Source organism: Pieris brassicae, chromosome 6, assembly GCF_905147105.1.
Source record: "Pieris brassicae chromosome 6, ilPieBrab1.1, whole genome shotgun sequence".
NCBI lineage: Eukaryota > Metazoa > Arthropoda > Insecta > Lepidoptera > Pieridae > Pieris > Pieris brassicae.
This window is the reverse complement of record NC_059670.1, coordinates 7,936,206-7,949,776: the sequence shown is the minus strand read 5'-3', so window position 1 is coordinate 7,949,776 and position 13,571 is coordinate 7,936,206. Positions and strand designations below refer to the sequence as shown.

The 13,571-nt window shown below is 32.4% G+C and overlaps 4 protein-coding genes and 7 non-coding genes across 13 annotated transcripts in view; 7 read left to right on the top strand and 4 right to left on the bottom strand.

Moving 5' to 3' along the window:
* The window catches only part of LOC123711475, a 105,546-nt gene extending 104,146 nt beyond the window's left edge, over nt 1-1,400 (top strand). For all 3 annotated transcript variants that reach the window (XM_045664084.1, XM_045664083.1, XM_045664082.1), the window contains one exon: nt 5-1,400. In XM_045664084.1, the coding sequence (XP_045520040.1) occupies nt 5-826 (822 nt within the window). In that variant the 3' untranslated portion in view covers nt 827-1,400. The remainder of the gene's footprint in view (nt 1-4) is intronic.
* Nucleotides 1,401-1,880: 480 nt separating this feature from the next.
* LOC123711480 lies at nt 1,881-2,722 on the bottom strand. Its single transcript, XM_045664089.1, has one exon. The coding sequence runs from the start codon at nt 2,486-2,488 to the stop codon at nt 1,979-1,981; it is 510 nt and encodes a 169-aa protein (XP_045520045.1). The 5' UTR covers nt 2,489-2,722; the 3' UTR covers nt 1,881-1,978.
* Nucleotides 2,723-3,243: 521 nt separating this feature from the next.
* Nucleotides 3,244-3,358, top strand: Trnal-caa. The gene is made up of 2 exons: nt 3,244-3,281; nt 3,314-3,358. It is a non-coding gene; the product is annotated as a tRNA-Leu (tRNA).
* Nucleotides 3,359-3,631: 273 nt separating this feature from the next.
* Trnae-uuc lies at nt 3,632-3,703 on the bottom strand. The gene has a single exon. It is a non-coding gene; the product is annotated as a tRNA-Glu (tRNA).
* A 437-nt stretch (nt 3,704-4,140) lies between these two features.
* Trnan-guu lies at nt 4,141-4,214 on the top strand. The gene has a single exon. It is a non-coding gene; the product is annotated as a tRNA-Asn (tRNA).
* A 465-nt stretch (nt 4,215-4,679) lies between these two features.
* Nucleotides 4,680-4,751, top strand: Trnac-gca. The gene has a single exon. It is a non-coding gene; the product is annotated as a tRNA-Cys (tRNA).
* Nucleotides 4,752-5,868: 1,117 nt separating this feature from the next.
* Nucleotides 5,869-5,950, top strand: Trnas-cga. The gene has a single exon. It is a non-coding gene; the product is annotated as a tRNA-Ser (tRNA).
* Nucleotides 5,951-6,846: 896 nt separating this feature from the next.
* LOC123710618 (glucose dehydrogenase [FAD, quinone]-like) lies at nt 6,847-9,201 on the top strand. The gene is made up of 6 exons (XM_045662636.1): nt 6,847-6,873; nt 6,964-7,080; nt 7,908-8,062; nt 8,407-8,521; nt 8,781-8,987; nt 9,193-9,201. Exons 1-6 carry the CDS (start codon nt 6,847-6,849, stop codon nt 9,199-9,201), a joined length of 630 nt encoding a protein of 209 aa, XP_045518592.1.
* LOC123711509 lies at nt 8,173-8,291 on the top strand. The gene has a single exon (XR_006753970.1). It is a non-coding gene; the product is annotated as a 5S ribosomal RNA (ribosomal RNA).
* Nucleotides 9,202-10,225: 1,024 nt separating the features above from the next.
* Nucleotides 10,226-11,797, bottom strand: LOC123710910. Its single transcript, XM_045663211.1, has 3 exons — nt 11,526-11,797; nt 10,847-11,063; nt 10,226-10,741 (listed from the first exon to the last, which is right to left on the bottom strand). The coding sequence occupies exons 1-3, from the start codon at nt 11,585-11,587 to the stop codon at nt 10,523-10,525; spliced, it is 498 nt and encodes a 165-aa protein (XP_045519167.1). The 5' UTR covers nt 11,588-11,797; the 3' UTR covers nt 10,226-10,522.
* Trnad-guc lies at nt 11,112-11,183 on the bottom strand. The gene has a single exon. It is a non-coding gene; the product is annotated as a tRNA-Asp (tRNA).
* Nucleotides 11,798-13,571: the final 1,774 nt, after the last annotated feature.

Here is a 13,571-nt window from a genome sequence, read left to right as displayed (position 1 = left end):
TCAGTTGGAAGCAAATCCTTTAAACCGTCGTCGCGGATTCTGGAAAAAAGTCAAAGTACGCCCTTTAATAGAGTCATTTGAAGTAGCTGAATCACAATATTACCCAAATACAGTCAACACGCTTGGTCAGAGCATATCCAAAACTTCGGAAAAAACCAGAGAAAATACAAAGAAGAAAATCAAGGTAACAACATACAAACCCAGTTATCAGTTCATAAAAGATTTCTTTGAAAACGAAGAAGATATTTACGATGTGTCACCTGATATTGATATACCCAGAATTAATGCAACTCGCCAACTAAATGCACACGCTGAAAAATTAATACAAATTACCACAGAAACAGCTATGTCAAACGAAACCAGTACTAGTAGTGTTAATCCTGGCGACATGGATTGGGGTACAGGTTCACCAGACCCTACCTTTGAAGATGGATCACTTTACACTGAAGCTACTCAGCCCACAATAGATAGATCTGATGGTTTTAGTTTCATGGAATACCTATTTGGCATGACTTCTGATGATGAAGTGCATAGAAAAAGAGATATAGAGGAAGTAACAACTAAAAGTCCTGACCTAGAAACAGAAGCGACAAAAGGCACAACTGACACCTATATACCCGACGAAATAACTGCAGAAACGGTGACAGACACTACAGAAATTCAGAGAAATACTTCAGAAACTACAATTGAACTGGAAAATTCATCCATATCAAGCTTCATGAATCCTTCGAATATCATTAGTACATCAATGTCAACCGAAGTCTCCCACGAAACAGAAATCTGTTTTAGGGGCAAATGTATAAAGACAAAGAAAGACCTATTATAAAGTGGTGTAAGTTCAAACATAGTGTAACACTAGTAAAATTGTGAAAAGACACTTCTATAGACTATACTTTAATGAAATCTTGTAAATAGTGATTACTCTTTACTTGATTTCATTTTGTTGTGCTTTCATACTTTTATACCATATATTTACTTAGTTTTTGGTGCTTAATTATTGTAAGTGACAATAATTATTATTTCTTTCCTCAAGTTATTTAAAGTTGTGGGACAAATACTAGATGAAGTAATTATAAAATATTAGAAGGTTTTGGTATTTTACATTTTATAAAATTCAATACATAAGCACAATCTTATGATGTAACTATCATTTAGACAACATTTTGAAGGTTAGTAGCATTCACTATTGCTATGTAAATAATATTAACTACTCTAAGATTTTATATTTTTGTATTATATTTTTGACTGATTTGTAATCAATTTTAGTATAAGTTTATGATACCCTATTTATTATTTAAACTATTAATTATTTCTTCTTAGGGTATTTCAGAAACAGTGTCTGTACCCCACCCAAAGGAATATGTGTTAATAAATACAGTGGTTGATTTCTCAATGTGTATTTGTAATAAAATGTTAATAAATTAATACTTTTATTTTATACTAAGGTCGAAGTCCTGTATAGCTTTGAAAGTGAAAAGCAATAACAATATGATCTTTATAGTTAAAAATAATTAATAATTGGTGTGAAGTACCTTAAAAATATACTTATTGAAGTTTTTTTTAATGTTGTGCAACATTAACACAAATTTTTCACACTAACCTAAAATGTACCAAATAGATAAGTACAGAATATATCCACACCAGGTATCCCAAATGTAACTAAAGAAATAATATAGAAGATAATCTTTCATCACTGAAATTTGGGAAGCAAATAGTGTTTATTATCTATTAAGCTGGTAAAATTTATATTTAAAAGAAATATAAAACCTACAGAATATGTGAATATGAACCACAAATACTGAACAAAAACAACTACATTCAGCTTCAAAGAAAACTTTAACTGAATGGTAAGTCTTAGTAGAAAGATTCAAACTAAAAAATTCATGATGATGCAAATATATTGTAGATATATGATTGGAGAATGAAAACTAAAATTATCATTTATATTTTCAAATGTCTAATCTTGAGATGTAAGAATTCAGCCTACAATTTCACAATCATCATCATCAACAAAGCCACCATTGAGAGCATCATTCAAAATACTTTCTTTGTGTTTCTTTAATTCACCATTAATAAAAGTGCGTCGCTCCTCTTTCAATTTCAACTTTGTTGCTTTTTCGTCGCTTTGACGAGGTTCCAAATTTTTTGTAAATGTATAAATATTCATGGTAAAGTCCTCTTCAAAGATAGCAAGGTTTATAGAAGGGCCTGTCTCAACGGTACATAAGTTTTCTTGTAGCTTACCTATGTAATCTAATGATAGGTCAAAACTTGATGGAATTGGAACATATATATTCATTTTGTGCAATTTATTTGGTCTCGCAACGATGTAAAGCGTATCTATGTCTGTATTATAACAATATTCAGTATCGTACATAAGTCGATCATCCACTAAAGTTACGTATAAATAAAGTGCTAGAGAGATTTTTTGTTCACTTGTGCAGCCAAGGGCTTTCATGTCTTCCTTTATTTTAGCTTCTACATCCATAGTAATAATCAGTTAATATATTTATCTTAGGGATAAGTTTGTTTACATTTTAGTTTACCAAAACAGTAAAACTACGAAATGCATTTCTTTTTTTTTTAATTTTATGGCCTGGTAACGAGACCTTTAAGCCAAGTCTTATTTACGGTCACTAATTCACATTTTATTCTATCGTTTCACTTGTTTTCTTAAATCTTCCCCACGGTATTTCTACGAAATGCGATTATGCAAAACAAAAACGATAATTTCAATTATCAATTGACATCATTCAAAATATTAAGTCAATGTCAATCTTAAGTGATATTTCAATCAAATATCAAAATAAAGCTTTAGATTACACCACATTGCCAAAATTTATTTAATATTTTCATCTTCATGCTCGGATTTTTATATAATTTAGAAAAATAACGTAATGCTGATGTAAATTATACCAAAAATATCAAGTACCCAGTTGCAATCTCTAACTTGGGGGCATCTATAGCTTATAAATAAAACTATGTATATAATCTTTATATATACATCGAATTAGTTCGTAAACCTTCAAATAGATGACACCGTAGTATTTTGCAGTTGTAGATAATTAGAAATAACTAATTAATTACATCCACAAAAATGTTATTATTTACAGATTGCAAATTATCGGTTCTAAGACATAAACACGATTTTATGTTTTGTTTATTTATATGCAAATTACATAAATGAAAATATTTAAACTAGAGCGTGGAATATGTATTTAAATTTCAACATTAATATTATCTGTCAGGATGGCCGAGCGGTCTAAGGCGCCAGACTCAAGGAGTACCTTGCCTACTGTGTAGGTATGAGCTGTTCTGGTCCTCTCTGAGGGCGTGGGTTCGAATCCCACTTCTGACAAACTGTTTTTGTTATATTAATACATTACATATAAATATAAATGAGCCGTCTAGTAGTGTGTCCACTGCGATTACATACTTAACAATTAGGTAAACCTTCATCCGTTTGATTAATTAAAAAAATATATATTTCTATAATTTTAACGATACCTCGCTCAAATAAGAATGAATCATACACAGTTAATTAAAAGATTTTATTACAATACAAATAAAAAAACTTAGGCTTAAGATGTATTAGTATTACTACTTATAAGTAAAATAAAATTCAAAAAAATTCCCGTACCGGGAATCGAACCCGAGCCTCCTGGGTGAAAGCCAGGTATCCTAGCCACTAGACCATACGGGAGATATAAGTAATGTCAAATTTTTTCAAGCACATCAACAATATAACTTTATTATTGGTTGAATCATTAGGAAGTGCTTACACAAAGATATTGAAGCCAGGAGAACCTAATGTTTTATCAGTTTAAATAAGTGCTGCTATAAGAAATTGAAATAAATAATTACACAGCATACTATAACCACACGGTAACAATAACAATAGCTCCGTTATTATAGGCACACGAGGGTGATTCTTACCTTAAAATAATAAAACAAATAAACTTATCATAAGCGAAGTCCCATTGGGATAACGATTTGTATCAAATAAGTATATAAATGATATATATCACAAAAGTTAGCTCTTAGTAATTATAACCTTTAGTATTTATTACCAAAACATGTAATTTTGGTATCTATTTTCTAACCCAGAAACATAATTATTATTTTATCTTGTTAAGCATCGCCTCCGTGGCGCAATTGGCTAGCGCGTTCGGCTGTTAACCGAAAGGTTGGTGGTTCGAGCCCACCCGGGGGCGTCATATTTTATTATTACTTCAGTAGAGATAATAATCATACCGTTTTTTCTTTTAAGAAAAATAAATGAGACGAAATTAGATTCAGACAAAAATCTCCTGGTAGGTTAGATAGGTTCGTAATCTAACATAAGACAATTCTAGTAAATGATAGTAATTTTGCAAAGAATAATGTAAGACTTTAGTAGACTTTTTACGATCTTCAAAGCCGTAATACAAAATATTTGATCAGAGGTTATTCATTTAACACAGGAGAGATAAGAACAACGTATAAGAATTGAACCCAAGAATGTATGTATACGTTTAAGTAAAACAACTAATAATAAACTGCTGAATAAAGACAATTTATTTCATTTCAAGGTGAAGATAAACAAATAAGATTTTTTGCATAATGCTAAAACGCTAAAAATTAATAAATTTTTAAAGACATACATACAAATAAATAAGTATTTCAATTTTACTGGCATAGGGGATATAGCTCAGTGGTAGAGCATTCGACTGCAGATCGAGAGGTCCCCGGTTCAAACCCGGGTGTCCCCTAACGACAACGTTTTATTATTCTATTTAAAAAAATTATAAAACATACTACAATATTAAAATGTTAACTTGTTCAATTTAAGTGAATTACCTTTTTTATAACATATTTATTTTAATGAATTAAATGATAAGATCTAGATCAGTCAGTGCAATGTGTTACTCTACGGACTTGGAATACACTACTTACCACACCACGTCAGTGGCCCTTTGGTAAAAACAGCAAAAAGACTGTACTGTTGTTATAAATTATTTAAAAAATAAATATAATCTATTTCCATATATGTATGTACTCTGAAAAGCATAAAACTATAGCCCGTTAGTTATATAATGGGGCTCCTAGACGGGGTCTTTTTTTTCACGAAGCTACAAGGGTGTGGCTGGTAGCAACAGCCAGGATTTGCGGATCGACTATGCAATACTCGGCAATATTTATGGTATGGCTGAAGTATATTGCACAAATATTTTTGAAGTGAAACTTCTCAAGGCGCCATTTTTTTAAGGATGATACGCAATAATAATAATGCTAGCGTCACGAAGATGCGCAGCGTTTTTGTCGAAGAAAAGAGAGAGAGCGATTGAGACTGATTGAGAAAGAGTGAGATAGGGCAAACGTAGCATGAAGCAAATAGCCTTGGAGCGAGAGTACAACGACAATAGATGCTATTTTTACAAGATATTTAGATAATGTTGAAACACGAACTTATATTGCATATTTTACTTATCATAATGCTATAGTCACAAAAATACCAATGAAAATCGCGTCGCATAATGAAAATGAAAAAGAAAAGACAATTAATTTCATTAAATTCCTAACATATCTTCCTTTTACCCTTCCTCTAAGTCTCAGAAATCTGAAGTTTTAGATTTGTATAAATATGAACAAGACTTAAAAATTTGTTTGCCAAAGAAGTTTCACTTCTGACAGGTGTACTTTGTACGCACGCACTTTTTTATTTCCAGGCTAATGGCTAAATAAAATTAAAATACCAAATATTACGACTATTGTAGTGTAGCCCGTGTAGAGGTCCCTTAACATGTTTACGAAAACCAGTCCAATAAAAACAGCATTAAGCAAATATGATTAGTTCTTACAAACCACCATTTCAACTAGTTTCATGTAGCAGTCGTGGCCGAGTGGTTAAGGCGTCTGACTCGAAATCAGATTCCCTCTGGGAGCGTAGGTTCGAATCCTACCGGCTGCGAAACTCTTTTATATATTTCATTATTATTTAATAGCATATTTTATTTAAATACATAAAAATTTATTTTCTTATCACTATTTTAAAATTACTCCATAATTGCGTCTATTTGAGAAGTGAATTACAATTTATAATTAAGATATAATACATTAATTTTTATCATATCACATGTGTGAGACCATAAATATTTATTTATCTTTCTTACATAATATGAAATGAAGTCGTTTCCCACTGTCTGTACGCGTTAATTTTTTTAAACTTTGCTTTAAAAGTATGAGACAATGCCCATTAGACCGTTCCGTCGCGTGCACGAGTTCGATGGTCCCTCCATGCAAGGCACGCAACGCCGTCACCCGGTCCGCTTCCGAGGGCAAAACGGTGACCGTTCTAAGATGTCGCTTTCTTCTAGTATCCGATATTTTAAATGTTACTCAATATTTGAATTAATTGCAATTTGCACTGTCCTTTATATGGATGGATGTCCTGATAAAACACGGATGCTGTGCCCATGAAAGGTACATGATACGTTCCCAAATTCAATTCCCAAGTTTTAATAGGTAGTTTAGATTGTACCCAAGACATAGTGAGCAGACTGAAAATAGGTAAAGCTTAAAAAGATCTACTGAATAAACACGGAATAATTTGCATGCGCTCATTTAGCTAAGATCAAAAGAACTATAAATTCGAATCCTTCCTTTACGCTGAGAAAGAAGTTATGCCGTAAGCAAAGTCAGTCTAGGTACAAATTTCAGCAATTATTTTACACTTTCTATTTTAATATGGAACTGGCTCATTCTTATCTTTTAATTAACACATTATCGGATACATTTTATTCAGTTTACATATAAACCATTATTTAAATGAAACCTTAACAATCACTTAAAAAAAATTGTCTTATAATGTGGGAACCGGTTTCTTTGTCAAATGTGTGTCTTCCCGATTCTAATTTAACTGCCTGCTCTTATTTTGGATACGCTTTCCTAAATCTGTTAGTTAATTTGTATGGAAAACCGCAGGTTGAAAACACAGAGAGCAAACATTTATTTAACGAGTCGTATGATTTTATTATTGTTGGTGCGGGGTCATCGGGGTGCGTTGTTGCCGAACGGTTAAGTAAAAATCCTAAATGGAGGGTAAGTATAGAACCACAAGTTATAGTCATATCCTAACCTTAGAACACTGGTTTTATAACGATTCCTTTACCGTAAATGCTAGACTTTTATAGGATAGAAATGGGAAACACATCCAAGGGTCGAACGCTTGACCTCAGGTCCAGAATCGCATACTTAAAGTTAGTAGCACTAAATCATTTACTCTTCTAATTACTGGATGTATAGCAAACTTTAAGTAAAATCAGCAAATCAGAGCACTTTAAAATTGAAAAAATACTATGAGGAACCTGTTTAATTTTAGAATTAACATTACTATATTCAATAACTTCCGAATATATCATTTGTATTACCAACTAAAAAATAACTTTCACATTTTTGGAGAGGGAGGGGTGTAAAGACAGTAGGTATAATAATATAAGCTGCTAACTAAAATCCTAGTTTGTGTACAAATTGTCCGTTTCTTACATAAAGTTATTGCTTTTATTTGTATTGTCCATATTGGCGGACACAACTATAATTTTATTCTCAGTATACATTAATAATGTTGTAATATAAGATATAACACGCGTAAAATATAATATGAAAGGCAATTAAATTGAATGATGTAATTCGATGAACCGTATGGAATGGTAACATTTAGTTAGTTATAGCCAGATCGTATAGATGGCGTGGAGTTCATTTATTATTTAAAATTACATTTTAGTCAAGAAATTAAATAACATTCAGTAATGTTATTTATTTAAGTATCTCGACATAAGTTTTAATAGTAATAGTATTAAATTAATAAGGTTATTATGTTATTTGTATCGGCACTCTATAACATTATGTTATTTGTATCGTTCATATAGGTACTCTTATTAGAAGCGGGTGGCGAAGAACCAATAGTAACAATTATTCCGGGTTTGACTTCTGCCCTCATAGGATCCAGTTCTGACTGGCAGTTCACCACAGAACCGAACGGGAAAAGTTGTTTGGCAAACAATGGAAGATGTCTTTGGCCAAGGTATAATATGCAATTTAATATTAGTTGTTGTAAATTGAAATGATTAAGTAACAAATGAATCCGATTATAGTTTTACATTGAATTTGTCCATCAAATTTGGCTGTCACATTGCCAACGTCCATACCACGTTGAATACACCGGTTCTCGTCCGATCACCGAAGTTAAGCAACGTCGGGCGTGGTCAGTACTTGGATGGGTGACCGCCTGGGAACACCACGTGATGTTGGCTTTTTGCAAATCATAAATAATCATTTAAGTGATATTGTTGTTATAATTTTCACCCGTACAACAACGTTATATTTTGTTAAATAAATTCAATATTTAGGTGTATTAATCATTTACAGAGGCAAAGGTATGGGGGGTTCGAGTTCTATAAATTCAATGTCATACATCAGAGGTAACAGAGGTGACTACGACCACTGGGCAGAACTTGGAAACGTAGGATGGGGATATGATGAAGTATGTTGGATTGTTTTTAGCAATGTTCCATACATAAATAACATTGATTTGATTTACGTGTGCGAAATAGACAATTTATAATAGACCGTTTATAAAACGCCCTTTACTGTCAGATTCATTATGAGGCTTACATTACCTTGCGTGCAATTGCTTTTACCTTAGGTTTAATGCCTAATGATTTTTGTTTAATTAAAAAAAATATTCTAATGATATCAGTTTTCGCTTAAAGCATACTAAATATTATATATAAAAATTGCAGGTGTTGCCATACTTCAAAAAATCCGAGCGTAATTTAGAACCTGAAGTCGTAGAGCCTTATTATCATGGCTTTAATGGTGAACAACCAGTTGCCAGATATCCTTACATTGACCAACCATCAAAGATGCTTACTGCTGCTTTTATTGAACGAGGGCTGCCATTAATTGATTATAACGGAGCAGAACAAGAAGGAGTCAACCAGGCGCAAGCATTTGTCTCAAATGGTCGAAGGCGTTCGGCAAACAAAGCATTTATAGAACCTATCAGGAATAAAACAAAAAACCTTGTTATAAAAATAAATTCTAAAGCCACTAAAATTCTCATTAAAAACATGAAAGCCTATGGAATTGAATATGAAAATAACGGTACAGTCTTCACTGCGCTCGCAAGTAAAGAGGTTATTATTTCTGCAGGAGCGATAAATTCACCACAACTATTGATGTGGTCAGGAATCGGTCTCAAAGATCAGTTAGAAAGTGTTGGTATTCCAGTCATGAAAAATTTGTCCGTTGGTAAGAATCTTCACGATCATGTCACATTTGATGGTATCTTTATTGCCCTACCAAATAAAACAGCAACGAGAGTAAGTAACGAAGAAGTATTTGAGTACGTTGAAAACTTCTTTGTAATGGATCCAAAAGAAAATCCATTATCTGGTAACGGACCACTAAATACTATTGCATTTTTGAAATCTAAGGCAGATCTTAGGTACCCTGACGTGCAGTATCAAGTTGGAGGTATACACTCTTGGAGAGAATTGCTAGCCAATCTGTCGTCCTATTTGAAAGTACAAATTCTCCCAACACCATTTTACGACGGTCTATCTCCAAGAACACAGAACTTACAGCCGATAAGTCGTGGAGACCTGCAGCTGAATCCCAAAGACATCTACGGGTATCCCTTGATAAATCCGAATTATTTTGGGGACGAAGAGGATTTGCTTACTCTACTCCGCGGTGTGGATTTCATATTATCTTTGCGTGATACGGAAGCATTTAAGGAAAGCGGGGCGTATTTTATTGAAATACCATTACCACCTTGCGATAAGTATAAATGGGGAACGAAAGAGTACTTTATTTGTTTGATGAAAACTTTCACTGGAAGTACATATCATCCAGTTGGGACCTGTAAGATGGGCCCGGAGTATGATTCAGAAGCTGTAGTCGATTCAAAATTAAAAGTGTATGGAGTTGATAGATTGAGAGTAATTGATGGGTCAATAATGCCACGAGCTCCATCTGGAAACACTAATGCAGCTTGTCTCTTAATTGGAGAACTCGGTGCTGAATTCATTATTAACTATTGGAAAGAAAAATGTACGTAACTTTTTTAGACAGTTTTAAGCTTGTCTATACAATATAATTATTATTTAATTAATTGAGCTACTAATCCAAATGGTTTCATTTATTTAAAACATTTTAATGCTGCAAAGAATAAAACACCATAATCTTGCTATATTTTATTGCTAAATCTCTAGATTATCTACAAATGTACAAAACACGTATGAAAAATCAGTAAAATTTAACAATCGTTAATATTTCTTACAAGTACAAAACTCTTTCTCTCCTAATTATACAACGTTAAAATACAAAGTATAGCCCAAGTGGCGTGATATTATACAATGTACAAGGTTACGTCTAAAAGTCCATTTGGACAACGTAACACTAGATGGCGTTGTACGCCTTAGCCAAACAAAAACCAATAGTGGTTAAACTTTTTTCCAAAAAACGTTATAAGATAATTTCACTTCTCCGGTAGTTTAATAACTGGAATCTGTGAGTAGCCCCAATTTGTCTCGCAGTGGTTAATTAAATCTTTCTCTGCTCCTGAGAGAATTGTTAAATCCATTTCACAGCAATCACTGAAGGGGTCCATGAAGGGATAATGTATAAGGACGCAGCTAAAGTCCAAGGATGTTTTACTGCAACCCAAAAGGTTCTTTAATTTATCCTCAGAATCCACCTGGAAACAATAATGAAGAAAGTATTATTATTTTTTCAATAAAATTGACTCATAATGCTCCTTAATTCTTTATGATTCAAGATTTATTTTGAAAATTATATTTACCTTTATCGTATAAATTTCATTTTCCATACAAAAGGCCTGTAGAAGAACTTCTTGCATGTGAGTAGCACTGTCTCCTGGGCTTGCCTCAGCTTGTATACAGAATAGTGCTCCTCGTCTATTCGTAGACAGGTATTTCAGTGCCGGCATCAGACCTATGGTCAACCTTTTTTCTAAACAGGCTCGCCTTAGTACTGTCTCGATACATCTGCCAATAGGGCTGTAAAAATAAAATAATTAATATAGGGAGGAAAAAATAAAAAAGTAACTCCACGGCGGGGAATCGAACCCCGGTCTCCCGCGTGACAGGCGGGGATACTGACCACTATACTACCGAGGATTATATTCATAGTAATGAAAATAACAAACTGTTGCTTTATTTAAAACATTAATAATTAATAAGAAATATGTATATAAAATTATATTTATTTTTTCTTCAACAATTATGAGGACTTAATTTAGGGAAACTATGCACTTACTAAAAAAATTATTACACAAAGCACATTAGTGTAAGTAAAAGCATACATAATATATACATACTTTTAATGTGGAAGCTTTCATTCTGAAGTTATATATTTTCTTTAAAAACTTATTATGATTTCATTGCGCAATATTGGAAAAAAAAATTGTAATTCATAAAGTGGTTTGGCTAATTATCGAGAAGAATAAAAATATTAAATACCTTTTGGTGACAACACCACTGAAAGACTCCATTTTTACAGGAACTACTGAATCGTTGTACATTTTGGCGGTTTTTAAATTAATACTTTTCAATTTTCCACAAATTTTTGTTAATGGAAACTCGTTGCGAGTTATTTTCACTGTCACTAAGCACACACAACACAAGATCTTTGATAAGAGACTTATTATCAAGTATCTATGGAGGACGAAACGCCTATGTCACAATAATTTCACAACTTTTTACAAGCGACGGACGTTATTTCGCAGCGAGAACTAAATACTCAATGGCGAGCACACACGCAATAGAGGCATTTATATAAAGACATCACGCATGCGCACAAAATAAGCATGTGTGTGTATACTGTATACTATAGAGTATGGTCAGTGTAGGGAGAGATTCTCCGAAATTCGCACGGATATCGATGTAGTAGTGTTTTCGATTAGCAAACTTGTATGTGCTTGTGTTCAACATTTCTTTGTATAAAATGTGTAATAAGTATTTAAGCATGTTTTATCGTGTTTAAAGTGAATGTCTACTAAAGTGAGCACTACCCTGCCCCTCTGCGACCATTTGATAAAAGGTGGTTATCAATGTGTATTCTTTGTATAACGCAGTTTATGTTTATTAACAACGCATCTGTGTGAGTGCGTGTTCTCCGCGCGCGCCAAACAGCATTGTGGAATTACCCAGCGTATTGGAAGGAAAACTCAAATCCAGTTGGTGTTTTTATTTCCTAACTTAGGTTATTTGACGGATACTGAAATTTGCAGCGATTAGGAATTGCATGGCCCTGACTAATTTATGTTTATGAAAAATTATAATAGGTTAATTTATTTTGTGTAAAAATGTTTATTTATATTTTTTTGACATTCAATTAACTTTTAAGTAGAAAATATCACAGCGGGAGACACGTACGCGTAATGTAGCTTAAAGCTAAATATGCTTTAGAAGCTGGACCGAACTATATAATTACAAATTTAACATAGACGAAAGATCTGAGAAGAAGAGAATGGAATGAACTTAATTGATATTTGGTATGTTAATTAATAATTCTTAATTCTCATTTAACAATTTAGACAATTATTACATAATAATAATAGCACAATTAAAATATAATAATCAATGCCTAAGGTTAATAGCATCAGTCATTCAGTAATTGTTTGTAAACAATAAGTCGTACTTTCCTAGGGTTTCAAGTCCATAGAATAATTTTGTGCTGGAAAATGTATTGCGACAGGAAAATTGGTAAAAAAACATTACGCTTCTTACCCAGGCCAAGGGTCCTATACAAAATCTTTTAACGCTCCAGTGGACCGCTGTGGTACGATTTTGTATTAAATGTAACTAATCACGTGAAAATCACTAGGTGTCGTTACAATCAAATTAAATTTATTGCATTGTATTTATATTGCAACAACGATAGTGTATTTACAAAGTTATTAGAGCTTTTGGTTTCGGTGCCTTAACCGTTTACTCTTATTAGCAAGATTGTTTTTTTATTACTTTCCATACTCATAGTAACTCATTACTTGCTGGAACATTTCTATAAACTTTAAATGTTGTAGGTAACTAAGAACAGATTTTTATTTTATTCAGAAAATGAATACTAATAAGAATTAAAAATCTAGCATTTTTATGCTGACAGTTTTAACTTTTAGGGGCTTCCTAAATGTCATTACCAGATATACAAATCTTGATTACATTTCGTTTTAGATAATGTAATACACAAATATATCTACGTTTCTAGCGTTGTTAAATATGTTTTTATTCCTTCAGAATATAAATCAGAGTATAAATTTAAATTAATTTTTACTTAAGTATTGGTAGAGAATTTATAGTTTATATGATAAGTATTGAAGTGTTATACAGGTTTTCATCGCGTGATTGAGTTGTGATAAATACCCTTTATCAATTTTTAGATACATAATAAAATTATGTTCACTGTAAGCACATGGCAAGTAAACACGTGTATAACTGTAAAAAAATTTTTTAACTTAAAGATAATTTAAGCTTAATATATTTAATATTGATAATTTTGCTTTCATA